Source organism: Carettochelys insculpta, chromosome 12 (genome assembly GCF_033958435.1).
Source record: "Carettochelys insculpta isolate YL-2023 chromosome 12, ASM3395843v1, whole genome shotgun sequence".
Lineage (NCBI taxonomy): Eukaryota > Metazoa > Chordata > Testudines > Carettochelyidae > Carettochelys > Carettochelys insculpta.
In genome coordinates this window covers 34,405,024-34,424,113 of record NC_134148.1, presented here as the reverse complement: position 1 = coordinate 34,424,113, position 19,090 = coordinate 34,405,024, and the positions used below count along the sequence as shown (strand labels likewise).

The following is a 19,090-nucleotide window of genomic DNA, read 5'->3' as shown; positions in this document are numbered from 1 at the left end:
ACTGGAGGGTTGGGGTGAGCCAGTGGCACAGCTCCAGGAATGTCCCCTTGGCCATCTTGAAGTTCTGTAGCCACCGGTCATCGCCCTAGTCCTCCAGCACCAGCCAGTCCCAGCAGTCGCTGCTTGTGGGGAAGCCCCACATGCTGCGGATGAGCCAGGGGATCAGGTGGGGATGTCATGCCCTGAGGATGGCTTCCAGGAGGTTGGCTAGTAGGGTGGCCACCCGGAGCCACTGGTGCATGGTAGCCATAACCGCAGCCAGTGCACCAGCCATGGCCTCAATGGGGAGGTGGGGGCTGCTCAGAGTCCATGGGGGCCCAGGCTGCCTCCTCTCCTCCCCATCAGTCTGCGTGCCTGGGGACAGGTAGCTGGCCCTCAACATGTGCAGGCCGATGCTTGAGGTGGGAGACCCTTTAAAAGGGCAGCAGGCAGTGGCCCCAGAAGGGCTTGTCCACCATGCGACGCTGCCCGCAATGCTTCCTGCCCCTGTACTTTCAAAAGAGCGCCCTGGGTCGTGTGGATGCTCTTTCCAAATTGCATTCTGGGACTTTCAAAAGAGCAGATCAAATCTTTAGCCCGCATTTGCCTGTGTGGAAGCTCCCTTTCGAACGGACGGCTTTCGACATTCCATTTCAAAAGCTGCCCTTTCGAAAGGGAGCTGTAGTGTAGATGCAGCCCTAATGTATTCTAAGGGCCTAGTAAGTAGTGGAAGTGTTGGTAATGTACTAGACAATATTGGCTTCCTGTGGCCTGAAAATTTCTCTTGTTTAGCACTGGTCAGGTCCAAAAGGCACCAGATGAGAGGTTTAACCTGTATTGAGTCTAACTGTTATGAACACTTGCTTTTGAAACAAGTCTTATTTATGTGCACGCTGACAAAGGGCTCAATGCCCTGTAAAACACAGCCCCTTCCCCTATGGTGTGGCAATCCGTAATCATATTAATAGTTTGGCATATGATATTTCAGCATCTTGAAGGTATCACAGTAATTTTTATTTATAAGGCCATTTAAAATATATATACTTTATGTATTAATTTTTAAATTTGCTTTGCACCAAAAGGTGCACCTCAATGAATCTCGTTAAGTGAATCCAGATCAATCCACAAAATCATGAGATGGGCATGCAAGAAGATAAAAATAAGCACCTCATTCAGGGATAAAATGGTCTCCTGATCTGCTGGATTTGGGAGAAAGAGGAGAAGGATGTGAGGAAATCAAACAAGCATATCTGCACACACAGGACTTATCTGTGAAGACAGGGAAGAGGAGAGATCAAATCATGGAAGAGCAATAGGAAGTGATCAGGGAAGCCACAAAGTGAAAGGAAGAAACACAAAGCAATGCACAGAACATTAAACCTGTTGCAGAAGGGTTAAAAAACACAAGAGTATGTTCATAGGTGACTGGTTTGGACATGAGACAGAAAGGAGATCTTTTTCGAACGGGTGGCCATGAAAAGACCAAGCCCCTCAGCGTACATCATTTCACAGAAATAAGTTGCAATGATAGACAGCATAACCACACAGTTTCAGGGCCAAAAAAATAGCTTAAGGCTCAAAGCCAGCTTCTGGCCTCATGCAAACCATGATACAGAAACTGAACCTCAGCAAGATGAGTTGAGTTTCTGTTTCTTGTTACAGTATCTTATTTGAATATTTAACGTTTTGCTAATTGTCATGTGACTTCTCAGATAACTGGAGAGCAAGAGATCACTTTGTTGCAGAAAAGGCACATGTGTGACATCACAGGACTGCTAACTGGCACAACTGTATGTTGTCCTGAGATGACTCAGGTGGACAGCACATACGGGGTCCCTGCCTAGCAGCACTGTGAAGGTGCAGAGCATTTCAGGCCTCATTGGAATGGCTCTGTTCAATATAATATATGCACAGCCCTCCGAAAAAGGACTAAGAGTAAAACAGGCCAAAAAGGGACTGACTCACTTCTAATTCCAAGAATATCTGAGCTGGAGGTCTGGGGCTTCACACAAAGAATCAAAGAGACCACACAGTCCAGAGAAAGGTGAGGGCCAGGCAGCAATTAGAAGGCCAGAGAGCAAAGACATTATGCTTTTCTGAAACCCAGGAAGTTTTAATGGAATGATTTTTAACACCCTGGAGCTGTAAATGCATTTTGTTAACAAACCATACTACTTGTAGGTTTGTATGGTTTGTTAACAAAATGCATTTACAGTGATTTCTTACAATTCATTGTACCAAAGTTAGACATTCACAAATATTCATGCACCCCACAATTTAGAACCATAGAATTATAGAACAATAGAATTGGAAGGAACCTTGAGATGTCATCAAATCCAGTTCCCAGAGATCACGGCAGGACCAGTTTAAAAAAAAAATTGTCAGAAACAAACAAGTCATTGAGCAGCTCTGTCATTTCTAGGTTTTCAGTTATTGTTTCTCCCTCTTCATTGAGTAATGGGTCTACCCCATCCTTGGTTTTCCTCTTGCTTCTAACATATTTGCAGAATATTTTATTGTTACCCCGTATGTCTCTGGCTAGACTGAGCTCATTTTGTACCTTTGCCTGTCTAATTCTGCCCCTGAACACTTTTTGTTATTTGCTTCTAGTCATCTTTCGCACACTGACCCAGCTAACATAACTACGAACTTAAAAACTCTCCCCAAGATACAAAATTAACCAAGCCCTTTGGCACAAAAGCACATTGTCTGGTTAAATAGATAGAACTTGAAATAAACCCAGAAATTCAAAGGGAACCATCAAGGCACGAAAAAATAAACAGATGTTTAAGCATGTCATGTCAGTAGTAAAAATGTACAGTTTGATGCAATCTACTACAGATGAATGCACTCCAGTGTGAGGTTCTTTCCTTATAAGAACTACAAACTTCTTTATCTAATGCTACTATAAGAAGAAGAGGCCACCTGCAAAGTGAAGTAAGCTGGTTTGACCTGCAGCCAAACTACCTTGCAGTGCAAGTCAATGTACTTCCCACAGACGAGGTAAGGTCAGTACTTGGTTGATACACCTCTAGACCTTAACACTGACCAGCTTACTGATCTGGCTGAAATCACACAAGTCTTCATCCTTGTGTCAGTGAATAGCAAGGGGGGCTTATGCAGAATCCATCTCCACTCTTAAATTGGTAGGAGGCCTTAAGAGACAGTTGAGCATTTACCAATTAAACCCCAGATTGGGCCCTTTCTCTCCTCACTGCAAGCAGGGAGTAATGCTGAACAAAACTCCACAGGCCGAGTTACTGGGAACCATCCTCTGCCCAGGAGTTGAGCAAAAAGAGAAGGAACATGTTCCCTAATCCCCATTCAGGCTGGTTGAAGAAACTGTTCCCCCTACACTCAAACACAAAGTATACAGGAGGGTGGGGAATGCAGGGGAAAAGCCACAGCTGTCAGTAATGGAAGAGTGAGGGAAAGGGTGGGAAGAAAGCGAAGAAGAAAGCAAAGCAAAAGGCAAGTAAGTGGGGAGGACAAGAGGATTAAGGAGGTGGGGAATATGAAAGACGAAGAGTGAAAGTGAACCTGAGGCAGTGAGGAATACAAACCAGAGCAAAAGGGAGAAGAGACCCTGGAATTAGGACTAGGGAGAGAAGGAAATAGAGAACTATCAAAAACAGAGTTGGGGAGTAGCATACAGTAGAAGGAATGGTCTCTTCCAGCTCTATTGTTCTATGATTCTATGAAAGACGACACAGAAATGAAGGGAACAGGTGAAAAATAATGAAGGAAACCAGACTTGCCCGCGATGTCACTCTGGATCTCACAGGTTGCAGAAGGCAGTTAAGTTACACCAGAGATTAATCTAGGCCAGGTCTATGCCATGGGGTAAAAAAAAATTGATTTAAGATGTGCAACTCCAGCTATGGCCCCACAGCAGGACGGCGATGGGAGAAACTCTCCCGTTGACTTCCCTTACTCCTTGTCACTGTGAGGAGTCATGATCAGAGCATCACCACTGACACTGATATTCCTGATGACTGCAAGGAGTGCCATGGTTAACAGAGGAGCCCAAATCATTCAATTTAGCATGGCCCCACTATACGCCAACATGTCGATCTTCCAGTAAACATAGACGTACTCTTACCCAAGTTTCACTAACAAGTGCTTAATAGACGTTATGAAGAAGGTTTCTAATTTCTGAAGAAGTCTGATGGCTGGCAAGGAGCAGTGAATATATTAAATAAATACATCTGAAACTCCCAGCATCAGCCATTCCCATTGCCAACGGGAGGGAAGAAGAACAGCCAGCCTGGAAAGAGCCACGTAAAGAAAAGTATCCATTCTCTGAAGGCAGGAAGAGCAACTCTTTGGTTGAGGGGTTGAGGGCAATGATAGACTTAACCATTTCTCATTTTAATCTCTGCCAAAAGAGCTAGGTCAGAAGTGCTGGCAATTAAGTAGGTGGCACGCTTTCTTCTGTTACTTCTGGATAAAAAAAAAACAAAAAAAAAAAAAAACACAGCCCAGAATTAGGAAGGCTTGGGATGCTGGAGGTGATATTAAAAAGCCAGCAGATTCGCTGTCTCTGGTCTCTTGGCTGCACACGAACACGAGGAACTTCATCTGCCCCCTGAAGTATCACCCAATTAACATGTTCTTCATTCCTTCTCCAATGTTAATCAATACCTGCATTCCACTCCAGAATTGATACAGTTAAGAAGTGGAATGCAAGTGAAGGACCTGAGTGAATTAACTAATTACTACTTGTAAAGAACTGGCTTGGAGTAACACCACTCAAGAGTTCTAGGGAAGTGCCCCATACTATAACTTCATTTCTGATCTGTATTGCAGAATTTTAAATTACCACAGGAGGGCACCACTGACACATTTTTTCATCACTCCATACAACATTCTATCACAGTTCATTACATATTTATCCACGTAGACAGCTTGTACATGATCCCTATGCAAAAAAAAAGATCATAGGGTTTTTCCCCCCAGGTGTAAGGGGAACTTTTGTACCACGTTGTACTGCATATCTTGAATCGTGTTTCACCAGTAGGATCAAATTATCTGAACAAAAATTAAAGTCATGACTGGTCAAAGAATGTTTTCAAACCAGACCTAGGTGGACAGATAACTATTTATTCAAAACTTGTAAGTGTTTGTGGGTTTCTTAAATGATACTTCTTAAGGTTTAGGACAGCATATTGTAAAATGTGTTAAACTAAAATCAGTCAAAATAGGCCATGCCAACTCTTTCCAGCCTTATCAATGTAATACTAACAACTTTATACATCTTGGCTGGGCCTACACGTGCCCCTTCCTTTCGAAAGGGGAATGTTAATGAGCGGGTTCGAAAGATGCTAATGAGGCACTGCAATGAATATGCAGTGCTTCATTAGCATAATGGCCGCCGCGGCGATTTGAAAGTGCGGCTTTTCGAATTGTGCTCTGCCTGTGGAGACGGAAGCTTCCGATCACCAGGTAGGAAGAAGGGCTTTCGAAAACTGGGGGAGTGGGTCCTTTTGGAAGGTCCCGTCTCCACAGGTGGTGCATGATTTGAAAAGCCGCACTTTTGAATCACCACGGCTGTCATTATGCTAATGAGGTGCTGCATATTCATTGCAGAACCTCATTAGCATCTTTCAAACCCACTCATTAACATGCCCCTTTTGAAAGGAAGTGGCACATGTCGACACAGGGCTTGGGTATTCTCCACATGGCATACATAAGGATAATCATGGGACAAGGAATAATAACAGAAAAGAATCTTTGGCTAAAGCTCAATTTGTGTCAATGGAAAGGAATATTTCCTTCAAATAGTAAGAGCATCTCTAATCTGAGCCAATCACTGAGTAGAACCTACCATATGAAAGCCTCTGACATACTGCCCCCTGCAACTGCTACACATCAAAACATTCCAGTCATGTCCTAGATGATGCTGATCTGCACTTTTTTAGGAAGTGCATTTTCAGGCCAACGAGCAGTGTACAAGCCCAATGAAATGCACTAACACTGCTTACAAGAGTCCCAAAACACCTAAAGAACCAAAGTACTTATTTGCATATAGCACGTATTCCACTGCTGGAGTGAGGCAGCTAGGGTTGTGGGTTTTAAATGCATCTGATGGCTGTGTTTAACAGCACTGGTTGGTTACCAGGGTAGGTTTCTGATTTCCAAACTTTTCAGGAGCATCAGTTGGCACTTGGGGATGGAGAGAAAACAATAAACAAATCTGAACACTTCACATTTTCAGGTGCTCTCTTAAAAGGGATTCCCCAACCCCACCCAGTGATTTGCAGATGTGAACAAGTAACTACATCAAGAACTGACTGCCTACACACACAAATAAGCTCTTCCACATGCATAGTGAGGTAAATGGCAATCTCTGCCAGAGCACTCAGGAAAGCCCGAGGAGTAATAAACGTACAGAAATCTTTTTGAAGCCCCCTCTCCCACCATCCATCCCAACAGAACCAAACTGGTTGAAGTTTCTTATGTGGTTGTTTTTTTCCCCCCCTCAGACTTTTAATGGTTTCACATTCTGACTGATCTATTTCCTAAGGAAACATTTTAAGATGTCCAGTAACTCACATCATATTATTTGCCAGTAAAAGCAGAACGACCTGGAGTATTTACTTTAATTTAATAGTTTGCCTCCTTTCACAGACACAGAAGCCTGTATTTACAGTGTGGGCTGGCACAACTCACCTTCTGGGTACCAAAGGCCAGTGGGAGAACATCATAAAATGCTGCACACCCTTATCAAACACCTGAGCTCCTCAGGATCTTAGAATGAGGCCCTAGCTATTTCAGAGACTTCCTCTTTGCGGCTCCCAATGACAGTGTCCTGCCAAAACTTTCGGGGCAGACAGATTACAGAATCTCAATGGGTAAGGGGCAAGCATAATGCCTTTCCCTGTTAAATTCCACCATGGCTGGATGATAGGATGAGCCCAAGTCCTTTCTCCGTTAAGAATACACAAGCCATCTCTTACCCCAACAACGATGGCTGCAGGCAGCCCAGCTAAGGGTATGTCTTCACTATGTGGAAGATCAGATTGGCCAGGGTTGACCTTCTGAGGTTCGACTGCGTGGGCCTAACAGGGACGCACAAAATTGAACCATCGGGGGTCAACAGTTGACCCCTGTACTCCTCTATATCACAAGGAGTAAGGGACGGCCAGATAAGTCGACTGTTGATAAGTCGATTGCAGCTACACAATCACAGCAGCTAGAATTGTGTATCTACAGCTGACTATAAAATCTGGTGTAGACCTGCCTAAGTTTCTCATGAAGAAAAACTCAGGAGTCAAAAAGAACCACAATGGCAACTGTTTGATCATAACTGCACTTCTGCTGTCAAGGGTTTGTGTACAAATAGTATAGAAACGGACAACAGAACAGACTGACAAACACTAAGTTTTGTACTCCTCTGCACGCAAACACAGGAGCAATTTTTGTGATTTGCACCTCTCCCCACGCACACTGCCTCTTAGCAAGTTGAGGATTTGGTATGCAGTTTGCCAGCAAGCCAACAAAATCCATCTCACCCTGGATTGTTTTTATGTGGTTACTTTACACTAATCTGAGTTGTTTGATGCCTCATTAAGACACAGGAAGCACAATGGGAGATAAAGAGCGCTTTCTGTCTTGTCGGGAAACATTCCTCTATTTCAGTTGCTCATTTGTAGCAAGTTGAGTCCTTTCCTCCAACCCGCCCAGCAGCAGGACTTGTTCTGACACAACCTCGTGGTACGCTGCACTTACACAAAGAGCAGTTCTGCTTAAAACATGAAGGATTTAGATTACAAAACATCTATTTGTTAATGTCTAGAATGCTAGGAGCTGGCCAAGAGAGAGAACCTCGCCCGCTGGCTAGGACAGTAAAATATAGTGTAGAAAAAATAATGTAGCTAAAGATTAGAAAGGAGATCAATAACCAAACAGGTCCCATTATAAGAAAGTGAATAAATCTGTGAAACTGGTCCATGGGGTACCCTGTTATTCATGTGTAATTTGTGCCCTATTGCTCAGATTCAAGACAGAAAGTGCTTATATGTTAGTAATGCAGAAGTAATCAGAGGCTCCTCCATGGGCAGAGTGTTATAATCAGCACTAATAATTGCGTTTCTAGAAAGGCAAAGAGAACCAGGTCTAAGCTCTTAAAGGAAATGCTCCTGCACACAGTCAAGGACTATGTGCTATTCTTTCCAACCAGCAGACACTCAAATGCCAGACACTTTCCATAATATTTGAATCCTGTCCCACTGATTAACTCATTTCCCCAATGGTTTTCTGACCTTCCTTTCACCAACCTATAAAACATAGAGCCCAGGCCTCATTAGGTGAAATGACATAGTCGCTACCCTCAGGAGTGAACTCTCCCTGCATGGCAGCCCTCAAGTTCTCAGACTTTTACTTCCTCCCTATAAAACACGCATTTGAAACCTGTCACGGTACTGTCCTCAAAGCCACAAAGCTGTTTGTCTTCCCCTTTGCTGCTACTCACTGGATTTCAAAACCACCTTTGGTTTCCTCTAAGTAAACTAGAATTGAACCGAGTCTTTCGCCAGCTGTAGGAGGCACACATGGGTTTTGCAAAGTGTGTAATTCTGAAACCTGGGAAAAGCAGCAATATGCATCTACCTATCTCCTCCCTTGTGTACCTAAGGTGGTCATAGGACAGAACATTTAACATTCTGACTGCCAGGCTGGCAGACAGAAGAAGGGCCTGATTTGCCCCAATGGACAAAGTAAGAAGCCTCTTGAGTTAGACTGGTCTGAAAACAAAGAGAAGTGAGGATCAAGCCCATTAGCATGTTCTTGGGTTTGGGGAAGTAGGTGAGGGTTTTTCTGTTTGTTTTTTAAAGGAGTGTTATGAGCCATATGTCAAAAGGTAAACTCACCACAGCGGTCCCTTATCACCAGATTCCGGCCTTCTTTCAGGTGTATCGTCAGTAGGTAAGCAAAGGAACTAGGTAAGCTGCTCAAACTGTCACTTCCTTCCTCAAGAGCCTGTGACAAAAACAAAGCAGTCAGATATCAGTTTGATCACCTATAAAGCACACACATCGAAACAGCCTTTCTACTTCTGGAGTGACTTGAATTCACAGGCCTCATTTCCTCTTCTGATGCAAGGGGGAATCCTGATTACCCAAGCACGCACACACACACACGGAGATGACTTTAAAAAAGCTTTGCTTTGAAGTATGTGTCAGAATTACCAGTTTTCCTCATTTTAATAATAAACAATAGGGAATTTTCCAACAAAACAGAGCTTTGCTGGAAGACACTGAGTCAGCAAACCCAAAAGGTCTTCCAGAAACATCTTGAGTTTGATGAGCTTTTATCAAATCCCTGGCAGAGCTCCAAAAGAAACCTGTCTGCTTTCTTGGATGCCTGCTAGAGACATTGGGGTTAACCGTGTCCATAGCTCCAGAGCAGTCCTGCCCTGCACAGTTCTCAGATACAAGGCAGCTCCATCCTTCCAGGGATTGCAAGCTCCCTGTGGCAGAGTTACGAGCCTCGAAACCCTGTGGGCGCTCACCATTTCCATGTCTCCTGATGAAGAACTAGAAAGCTGGGGCAGGCTGACAGGTCTGCAAAGCCCAGACAGCTCTGCAGGCTGCCCCTGGGCAGGAGACCCTAGGTGTCCAAGCTTTCAGCCAGCTAGTTCCATGATCTGCTCCAGCTGGGATATTACGCCTCCAAGTTTTTGTGGAAATGTTTGTGAATATACATATGCATACAGGCAGTGGTGCCAACAGATGCTGTGGGGCCCAGGCCAAAGTGGGTGAGGGACAGAGGCAGAAGGAGCGGGGCTTAGGGCAACGAGCCCTGAGCCGTCCCCACTGCATACAGAGCAGCAGCACAGAGGCACAGTGCTCTGCAGTTTTTCAAAGGGGCCTGGAGCGCCAGCTGCTGCTGTTGCTACTATATGGCAGCAGCAGCTGGAGTTTAGGGCCCCTCTGAAATGCCTGGATACAGGCCCAGCCTTTGGGCAAGGCAAGCAAGGTGCTTTCAGAACCCCATGCTCCAACTGACTACAGCATCCTCCACCCGCTACCTGGGCCTCACTTCTACTTCCATCTTGCACCCCTGCCACCAGCTGAACCACCCTGGACCAGCTCTGCATGCACAATTCAAATATGCTTTATGCAAGTTGGGGTATGTAACCTCTCATTGAAGAGTGTGTAATCCCCAGAATGTGTATGTTCTATTTGTGTGCCTGTATCATCCTTGTGCGTGAAGTTAGAAATATGAAGTATAAACTCATTAATATAGTCAGATGTGCTAGTGAAGGCCATTAGTTGTACTTCGGGAACTCAATACCCCAGCACTCACGACAATGATCTGTGAATAGTCTTATTTTTCCTAAAACAAAGAAAGTAGTCGTGTAGCACCTTAAAGACTAATAATATTGTTTATTAGGTGATGAGCTTTCATGGGAAAGACCCACTTCTTCAGCTCTGGAGTAGCAGTGTGAGCGGGGGGGTGGGAAAAAAAAGAGAAAACTGAGGAATCAGCTAAATAGGGAGGAAGAAAGTAGGGGTGCAGATTAAAAATAAACCCCTGTTAAGTTTTACAGGTTTTTCCTGTGAACCTGAACTATGGTTGGTCCTACAAAGACATGTTGTCAGATCACTTGAGGCTGGAACCCATTTTGAATGTGGTACTTTCCTGCGAGGAAGGTTGGGCTGGGGAGTTTTGAAGTTTCTGCTGAAACATCTTGATTTCTATATTTACATGGACAAAGAGAATTGAGTTTAAGGTAAAAACCCCAGAGTTGGATCCAGAAATTTATAAATACACATTTCACCCATTGAACATGTGTGTATGTTACCAATGTCTTCTGAACATGGCCAGCATGAACCATAAACCAGTTTACTGTAGTCTGCCTGAAGATTGTATTTGCCTGGAGAATAATGAATGGTCAATTAAATAGTAAAAGCTTGAGCTCACATAAACGTTGCAATAGGTCTATCCCCACATTCAAGCAATATCCCTTAGTGAAAAATCCACTCCAAGTTTTCTCTGTATCTTCCAAGCAAATGAATCCCTACCCTGGTGCTTTTGGCAGCATGTTTCTCCAAATTAAACAATGGGCTAGGATCAGTTTTCTGTAATCTATGCAGCTGGAGGGCTCCTTTGTATCCAGCCTTTTCTTTTGAAAAGCATTTGAAAAATGTGGCAGCGTGTATGTGAAATCTCATCTCAAAATGTTTTCTAGAGTAGTGTTATTGTCTCACACCACTTCCCTCCCACATCACAAAAAAACAAACCAAAATATTTTAAGTTGAGGGGTGGGTCAAAAGGGGCGACTGAGCAGGGGCCCAACGATTTCAAAGGGCCTCAGGCTTCCAGTTGCCACTAGTTTATCCACAGCAGTGGCAGAAGCCCTGAACCCTTTAAATCACATCTGGAGTGTCACATGGTGCACTTTGGTTGACTCTGAGGGCTGCCTGGAGGCAGGGTGGCTCTGGGTGGAACTGAAGGCTGGCTCTGCCAGCCCCACCCCTTCTGACCTAGTCCTCACCCCTTTTAGGAACACAGAGCCAGGACCCCCCACTTTGCTCAGGTACCTGGCAAGTCCGTCGACCCCTTTGTCCACAGGAAGCTGGACCCAAATCTAAATTTAAACCCCATTTTCCCAGAGATTCTGCTCAGAATTCAAAACTTTCTAAACACATAAACTTACAATTTGTTCTTCACAAAGTTGAGAGGACACTGAAGAGTCCAGATCGATCCCTCCACATGGATGCTGTTAAAAATAAAATTTAAAAAGATCATTAAATAGGCAAAAGAAATATTGTCCTCCCGCTCACCGACCGCAATAAATATTCTCAGGACTTCATATTTAATGCAACATCCAGTTTAAAACTATACAGGTCTCAGCCTTTTCAGGTGGCAAAGGGTGTGCTGGGGCAGTAAACCAAAAATCTGAACAAATAATATGCATGCTTAAATGTAACATTAACACAGTTTGACAAATGAGTGCTTCTGTGGAAATGTCTGTAAAATAACTGTTCATTGGCACAGAGGCAGGGTTTGGGAAGGTCAGCCAATTTCAAGTGTTCATTTGGGCCCTGAACATAGGGAAGGCTGAGGGACTCCCCTCTTATCAGTGCTAGCAGGAAATGAAGGCACTCAACACTTTGAATAGTCAGACACTTGTAAGCCTCCCTTGTCTACTGCTCTCCCATTTTACCACAAGCTCTGCTTACAAGGTCTCACCTACACAAGAACTTGTACCTCCCTAGCTATACTGGCATAGTTAAGGTCACACAACCTTTCTGGTGTGAACATAGGTATATGGCTTCAAACATATAGCATCATAGCTTATTCCTAAATTGGAAGGGGTATGAGCAATGCTAAAACAAGACCCTTTTACACGCGTGTAACTACATCCACACTATCAGCTGTATCAGAATAACTACAACTGGTTAAGAAAAAACACACCCCTAATCCTCAGACTTATATGGCACTACATGCGTGTAGAGTAGGTCTCACTCAATCACAGTGCAAACAGATTAAACAGTATGTTGCTCTGTTCACTCTCTGGTGGGCATCAGCAAACGTTTTGAGGCAGAGTGCAGTAATTTGACCTTTTGATCTCTAGATATGGTATGAGTGCCAGTAATATTTTTTAAAGTCACTAATAGTCCTACTTAACAACTGCTTCATTTATAAATAAATTAAGATGCAGAGCTTCTCCGGTTAGGTGGTTGTTGGCATCATTAGCTGGTCATTTGTTAATCCACAGGTGGCCTGGCTAAGCACGCTCCCAGCTGCATGGAGCAGGAGGTAAGGGGCTGAGCTCCCACCACGCATGCTGAGGAAAATCAGTTTGTGTGCCACTGTTGGCACATATGCCAGGGTTTGCTGACCCCATGTATCTAGTTCTACCAGCTGGACTAAGCTCACTGCTCTGCATTCTGTGCTAATTATGCTATATGTATAGATAACAAGACTGGTTTGTCACAATTTTCCTTGTGATGTGTAGCTATGTGTACCCTGCCTGCTACCCCAAGTGTAGGCAAAAACTAAGTATTAAAAACCTTTAAACAGGGGATAGTCAATGAAATACAGAAATTTCTCCTCTAATTTTAGTAGGTTTATCTGTGTACCTTCTCTTCCCTGCAATTCCAGGTACTTTCAGTTATACAGACAGACATCGATACACTGAATAAATGCAAATATATGTACAACTCAAAATGTAAATCACTCATCTTTTCTTTTTTTTTTTTCCTTTTTTTAATTTTCTAAATATAAATTGCATTTAAAAACCACATTCATGCAACAACAGAACTGACTTTTTAGCTGTTTGACAGGGAGGAAGTTTAAAATTACAGTTCCCACAATAACCATAACTTGACCACATTGCAAATACACACTAAAGTCAGCAAAACTATCATCTGATAGCACTACAGAAAAAACTCCCTGCACAAGAAGGCTGAGTTATAGTTGCTTGGGGAATCTTAACTCTGAATTTCCTAACTAGTGTGCATAAAATTTCAGTTGTGTTGCATTAAGCTGAGTACTTCTACCAGTTTGAGACATCAGTGGAATTCCCTTCAGGCACCATCAGCTGTTTTGGTAGTAGTCTTGCTCTACATCTTTGTTTTAAACTGTGTTAACACAAGAAAGAAGAGTACTGCAGAAAAGTGAAATGAAAAATATTTGTCTCTCTGATACCTACATGCAATTTATCACCAATCACATAACCTAAAAAACATTAGTTCACCCTTTAATCTCTTCCTTGTACATTTTACATCCTATCTTTGGAACAAAGCTACAGTTTTCAGATAAGGAAACTAATTATAATTCAATTTCCATACAGTGCTATTTTTCAGTAAATCGAAATTCACTGAGATTCTTAACTATGCATGGCATTGACCCTTTGTGTTATCCAACAAAAATGCAGCTAAATTAGTTTTTGCAATTAAGTTTGAGCAACATATTTAGTCTTTTTTTCCCCAAAATGGAGCTTTTTATCTACTATATACATGAGAGTGTTTGTGCATCTGTCTGTGGGTCCAGCTGCTCCAGAAGTCCTAAAGGGTGAGAACTAGGACCACCAAATTTGCTATACAGCTTCCTCTTATCCTGAAGGAAAGCAAGGTCAAGGTTTGGTTGTAGCAGGAAAATGGGATGTGCCTTTAATAGGATTGTTTTCCACAACACAGAAAGGGAGTGGTCTGTTAGGAGGCACAGTTATACTGCAGAGTGATCACTGAGGAACAGCCATGTAAGTAAGACAGCAGCCAACCAGGGGAGGAGCTCTGAATTTTACCGGCAACGGTTAAGGTTCCTGTGCTCCTGCTGGGCATGGTTCCCCCCAACCATACTAGCCCCCTTGCCCCACAGCAGCACCCCAATCATCTCCCATCCCTGCAGCCCTTAGCCCCAGTGCCAGGAAGGTGAGAATGCCTGGGTGGGCAGCACAGCCTCGTCTCTGCAAGCAGCTCTGCACAGCTGCCACTGAAGCATCATGGTCCTGAGTGCCCCTAAGGAGCCACTGCCACCCCAACCGAAAAAGTGAAGCCCCAGGCACCCCAGGGAGCCAGCACCACTGGAGAGTTGGCCAGGCTTTTGGCATTACAAGCTGAACCTCTCTAGTCCGGCACCCCTGGGACCTGACTGGTGCCAAAGGAGAGAATTTGCCAGACTTCAGGAGGTCGATAATGTCTAGTAGATTTACCACCACTTCCCCTGCTTACTGGGCTCTTAGAAGACACTTAGCGGTAAATCACAGATAAAGAACAGCACAGAACACTGACACATTGCTGGTGGCTGTAAGCAAACATTATGGGACTGCAGAACTTGGCCACACCCATAAGTGGAGGTCCAGCTAATTAAAATTAGGCCGGATTACAGATGTTGCCAGATGAGAGAGTGCCAGACGAGAGAGGTTTCAAAGGGCAAGACAGAACAGAGACCCACCACCCAAGAGTGAAACAGTAGGTGGCTGGCCCCCAAGCAAAAGAAAACGAAAACCGAAGAATCATCCATTATCCTGCAAATATCACCTCTCTGGCAACACTTCAGCTTTCAAAAGCCCCAGAGAAAAGAGGAGCCTGGCAAGGTCTTCTGAAGGTCACCAAGACAGGGGAGCACACTCCAAAGCAGAGGGCTACTCAAAGAATAATTTTCTAGCAGCTCCGTTTCCATTTGACTACAGTAAAAGATGCACCAGTTTTTAGACCGTGTGTCTATTTTCAGTAGCTAATCTGAAATGCCAGATTGCTTAAAAACAGAGATATCAAAGAAAGGTTAGTTTTCTATAGTTGACCCTATATGAATAATATTGGGAACGGTGGCTGTCGAATGCCCAGCACAGTAGTTTAGACCAGTCCCTACTCTTTAAAGTGTTGGCAAACCACAATCACACATTCTAATTCTGTATCACGCTGAACATGCAACATGGCCAAGCACATTAGAGAAAGTGAAACAGCTGGTTCAGAAGGTCTGATTGATCCCTCTGGTTGTGTGGTCAGTGACATGAACCTTTGTTATTACAAAAGAATGTTGATAATTTTCTAGAACATAAGAACAGCTGTACCAGGTGAGACCAATGGTCTATCTGGACCAGGGCACTGGAAAACACAGTTTGTGGGTAGGATCCAGCCCACCAGACCCCTGGATCTGGCCCAGGGGAGCCTCAGCCAGCTCCCTTTCGGCCCTGCCTTCACTCAGCTCTCAAAAGCCAGCTATGGGGCTGTATGCATGCAAGGGGCACGGGAAAGGGGTGTAAGCAAAGGTTTCTCACACTGCTCCAACCCCCAGCAAAATCTAGTCGCTCCCAATGGCTGGTTTCTGACCAATAGGAGCTGCCTGTTTGCAGGACAGGAAGCTTGTGCAATATTCCCTCCCCCAGCCCCACCCCAAGCTCACAGCATTCAGTTTAGAGCAGTACACATGGCCACTGCAGCTGCTGAGCATTCACCATGGTGAGACAGGCAGGGAGCCAACTTCAGGAACAGCAGGGCTGCTGGCCAGGAACTGCCCAGGTACTGCCTCCCAGCCAGAGCCTGTCTCTGGCAACACAGCTGCTCCCCCACCCCAACCTTGTGCCCCCTACTCCATGTAGTCCCCACTCCAACACCCATATCCCTTTCTATACCTGTAATGCTCTGCACCCCCACTCCTGTACCCATCCCTTTCTATACCCTGCACCGCCTCCTATACTGCTCCTCGAGATCACAACCCCCTCCCAGACCTTACACCCCAACCCCTTGCCCCTGGTCACAACCCAAATCCCTGAACCCCACTCCAGCCCCCTCCCATTCCTCTCCTCCTGGTCAGAATCCTCTCCTACACGGATACCTCCTTCCAGACCTGCACCACAACCCCCTGCACCAGGTCACAGCCCCCTCCCATACTCTGCACCCCTTCCTGCACTCCTCATCCAGGTCAGAATCTTCTTCTGCACCCATGCCCCCTTTTGGGCTCTCCCCTCTTCCTGAACCCTAGTACCTTGCCCCAGGTCATAACCCTCTCCCAGATCTCACACACCCATCTCTTACTTCAAGTTTCCATCTGCACTCAATCTCCATCTCAGACCCTGCTCCTGCTCCTGCTCCATTAATATCATGGACAAGTGCAGCCCTTGACCACTAACCGAATTACTGGAGTGCCCCCCATCAAAAGTTATTGCCCATCCCTAATCTAGACCAAAATCATCTCTTCTGACCCATACCAGATGCTTCAGAAGGAATGAACAGAATAAGCAATTATGAAAGGACCCACCCTCTGTCATCCAGTCACCATATCTGACAGTGAGAGCTTAGGGACACCAAGAGCTGGAGGCTGCATACTGTCCATCTTGAATAATACCTAGAACCCTTCCCAACTCACAACCATGTGAAAAACATCACAGACTATGAAATCTGGTCCCACCATCAAATCTGGTCTGTTTTGTTATGCAGATTTTGCAGAGGAGACTGGCGCTTCTCAGGCTGGGTTTTAACCTTGCAACTCCTTGCAGCTCCTTTTTGAGTCCTTTCGGAGCTGCGGGGGTTGGAGAAGGATCGCAGTATTACCACCCTTACTTGTACGTAGCCTTGGGTGAGCAGAGAGTGGTGACTGCTGGCCAACAGCCCAGCTCTGAAGGCAGCAGCACAGAAGTAAGGGTAATAATACCTGATGTACTTCTGCGCTATGGATAACAGGGGTGCTGTCTTCCGATCTGGGCTCCCGCCACAGTTGACTTATCCCCTATGAATTTATCTAATTCTTTTTGAACCCAGTTATACTTTTGGCCTTTACAACGTCCCATGGCAATGATACTGGATTCTTTAAGCCAGTTCTGTCTAGCTAGCATTAGGCAAAGCACCAGGCAGTAATTCACTGCAGTGTATCCGTGGCAAATGCCCCGGATTCTTGTGGCACTCTGACAAACCAGACTGCAAATTTTGTGGCAAGCTTCAGGTAAATTAGAAAATCACACATGGAGTGTTCAACTGAACTGAATGAAACATGAGTAAGTCAGTACGGTATTTATTCTTGTATTTATTTTGACATTAGAATAATGTCTTCTGTGCTGCAGAATTTTGCACTGAATATTCTCTACACTGCGTTTAGAAGTTGTGGAGGGAAATGTATTACAGAAAGGACTGGATATATATAGACACCATGATTATGTGTATTCAGCTGTAATAGTAAATATAATGCTTATGTATATCAGCTTAAGTTGTTACAATTTTTAGTGCAATTATAAAATGTCTTAGGGATATCAGGTCCCCAGATTTTCTTACATAGACCAGCCCCAAATTGTGACAGCTGCACAAGGGAAAAATCAGGACTTCATCAGTTTGCATGCTTCTGCTACAATGATCAGCAATGAAACAGCTAAACTATATAGTTAATTATAATTAGGGATGTTATCTCTTCTATCATGAGGGATGTTTGTTTCTTTTAAACTGAAAGCTTAAATGCTGGTACACATTTCTGTGGGTGGGGTTGGATTCTGGGGCTGCAGAACATTTAGCACCTTGACAGCGGCTTGGGAACAGCAATACGGAGCTTGTGCATTGTCAGCTACAATGATTTTACCTGTTGCAAGTGTGGCAACCACGTGGATTAAACCACATTCTAGGCTAAACCCCTAACTGGGCCAGGCTGAAACAAAAGACCAGATTCATGCCAAGTGGATGGCAGGAGGAACAGCTTTTTCTACAGATGAATCCCCCATGGCCTATAGCAGCCTTGGGGTCAGGGACTTTACAGTGGTTCATTTTATACTTTCTTGAGTGAATTTGGCCCGTTTTAAAACATGAGTCACTATACTATCTGGCTCAACTACAATTGGAGGCAGCCCATTAGGAAGACCCTTATATGCCCCTAGTTTCTTTGCTCTGTTGAAGCAAACATCGTCTCATGCAATGTCAAGTAAGGAGCCAAAAAAAGGTATCCTCGGGTCAGCGTGATGTGGTCCAGTGCAGAGTATTTCCTGATCCATATACACCCAGAAATGGTAAAAAATTAAATGAACTGCATTGAGAAACTACACTGAGTAAGGGTTCAAAGACAAAGGGGGAAAAACGTATTTGATTTTTGTGACTACTCACCGCATTGCAACAATTTCCCCTTTATACCAGAACCTACAGGAATGCTGTGGATAGGGCAAGGCTTAACAATTTACTCAAAAATTGTCCCCTAAAGCAGATGATGACAAATACGAAACCCCCTATCCTCACCATGCAGACACGCAAGTGAACCTCCTCCTTTACAAATAGGGCAAAGATAGCAGTAAAAATTCTTTGTGAAATAAAAATCTATGGTGGAACCTGCTCAGCTACTATATGTCTCACTGTATAGAATCTCTTCCATCAGTTTTGTTTTAAAAACTTGTGTTTACATTCGCTGCCCTTACCTACTTTCTCCAAATTAAATTGTAAAATAAAAGTCAACAGTACTTGTCTTAAATTATTATTCCTTCTCTACCACACTGGGACTACAGCTGAGAAACCATGCAAACCCCTTGTCTTATTATCTCCCTGGGTACCAAGGGGGCAGCTAAATTATGCTCTTAAAGCTGTAGGCATTCATTAGAAGGCAATTTTTGGCACCAGGTATATAACTATGCCCAGGCTACAATTGTGGAGTTAGGGGTCAAAGCTCCATAGTAAAGGTTCTATTATGGTAA

At 44.3% G+C, this 19,090-nt stretch overlaps 1 protein-coding gene across 1 annotated transcript in view; it reads right to left on the bottom strand.

The window, feature by feature from the left end:
• Positions 1-19,090, bottom strand: part of MCTP2 (multiple C2 and transmembrane domain containing 2) — a 179,711-nt gene that overhangs the window by 128,954 nt on the left and 31,667 nt on the right. Inside the window, exons 4-5 of the mRNA XM_075006809.1 lie at positions 11,642-11,704; positions 8,850-8,958 (exon numbers count right to left, since the gene is read on the bottom strand). Of these exons, the coding sequence (XP_074862910.1) occupies positions 8,850-8,958; positions 11,642-11,704 (172 nt within the window). The remainder of the gene's footprint in view (positions 1-8,849; positions 8,959-11,641; positions 11,705-19,090) is intronic.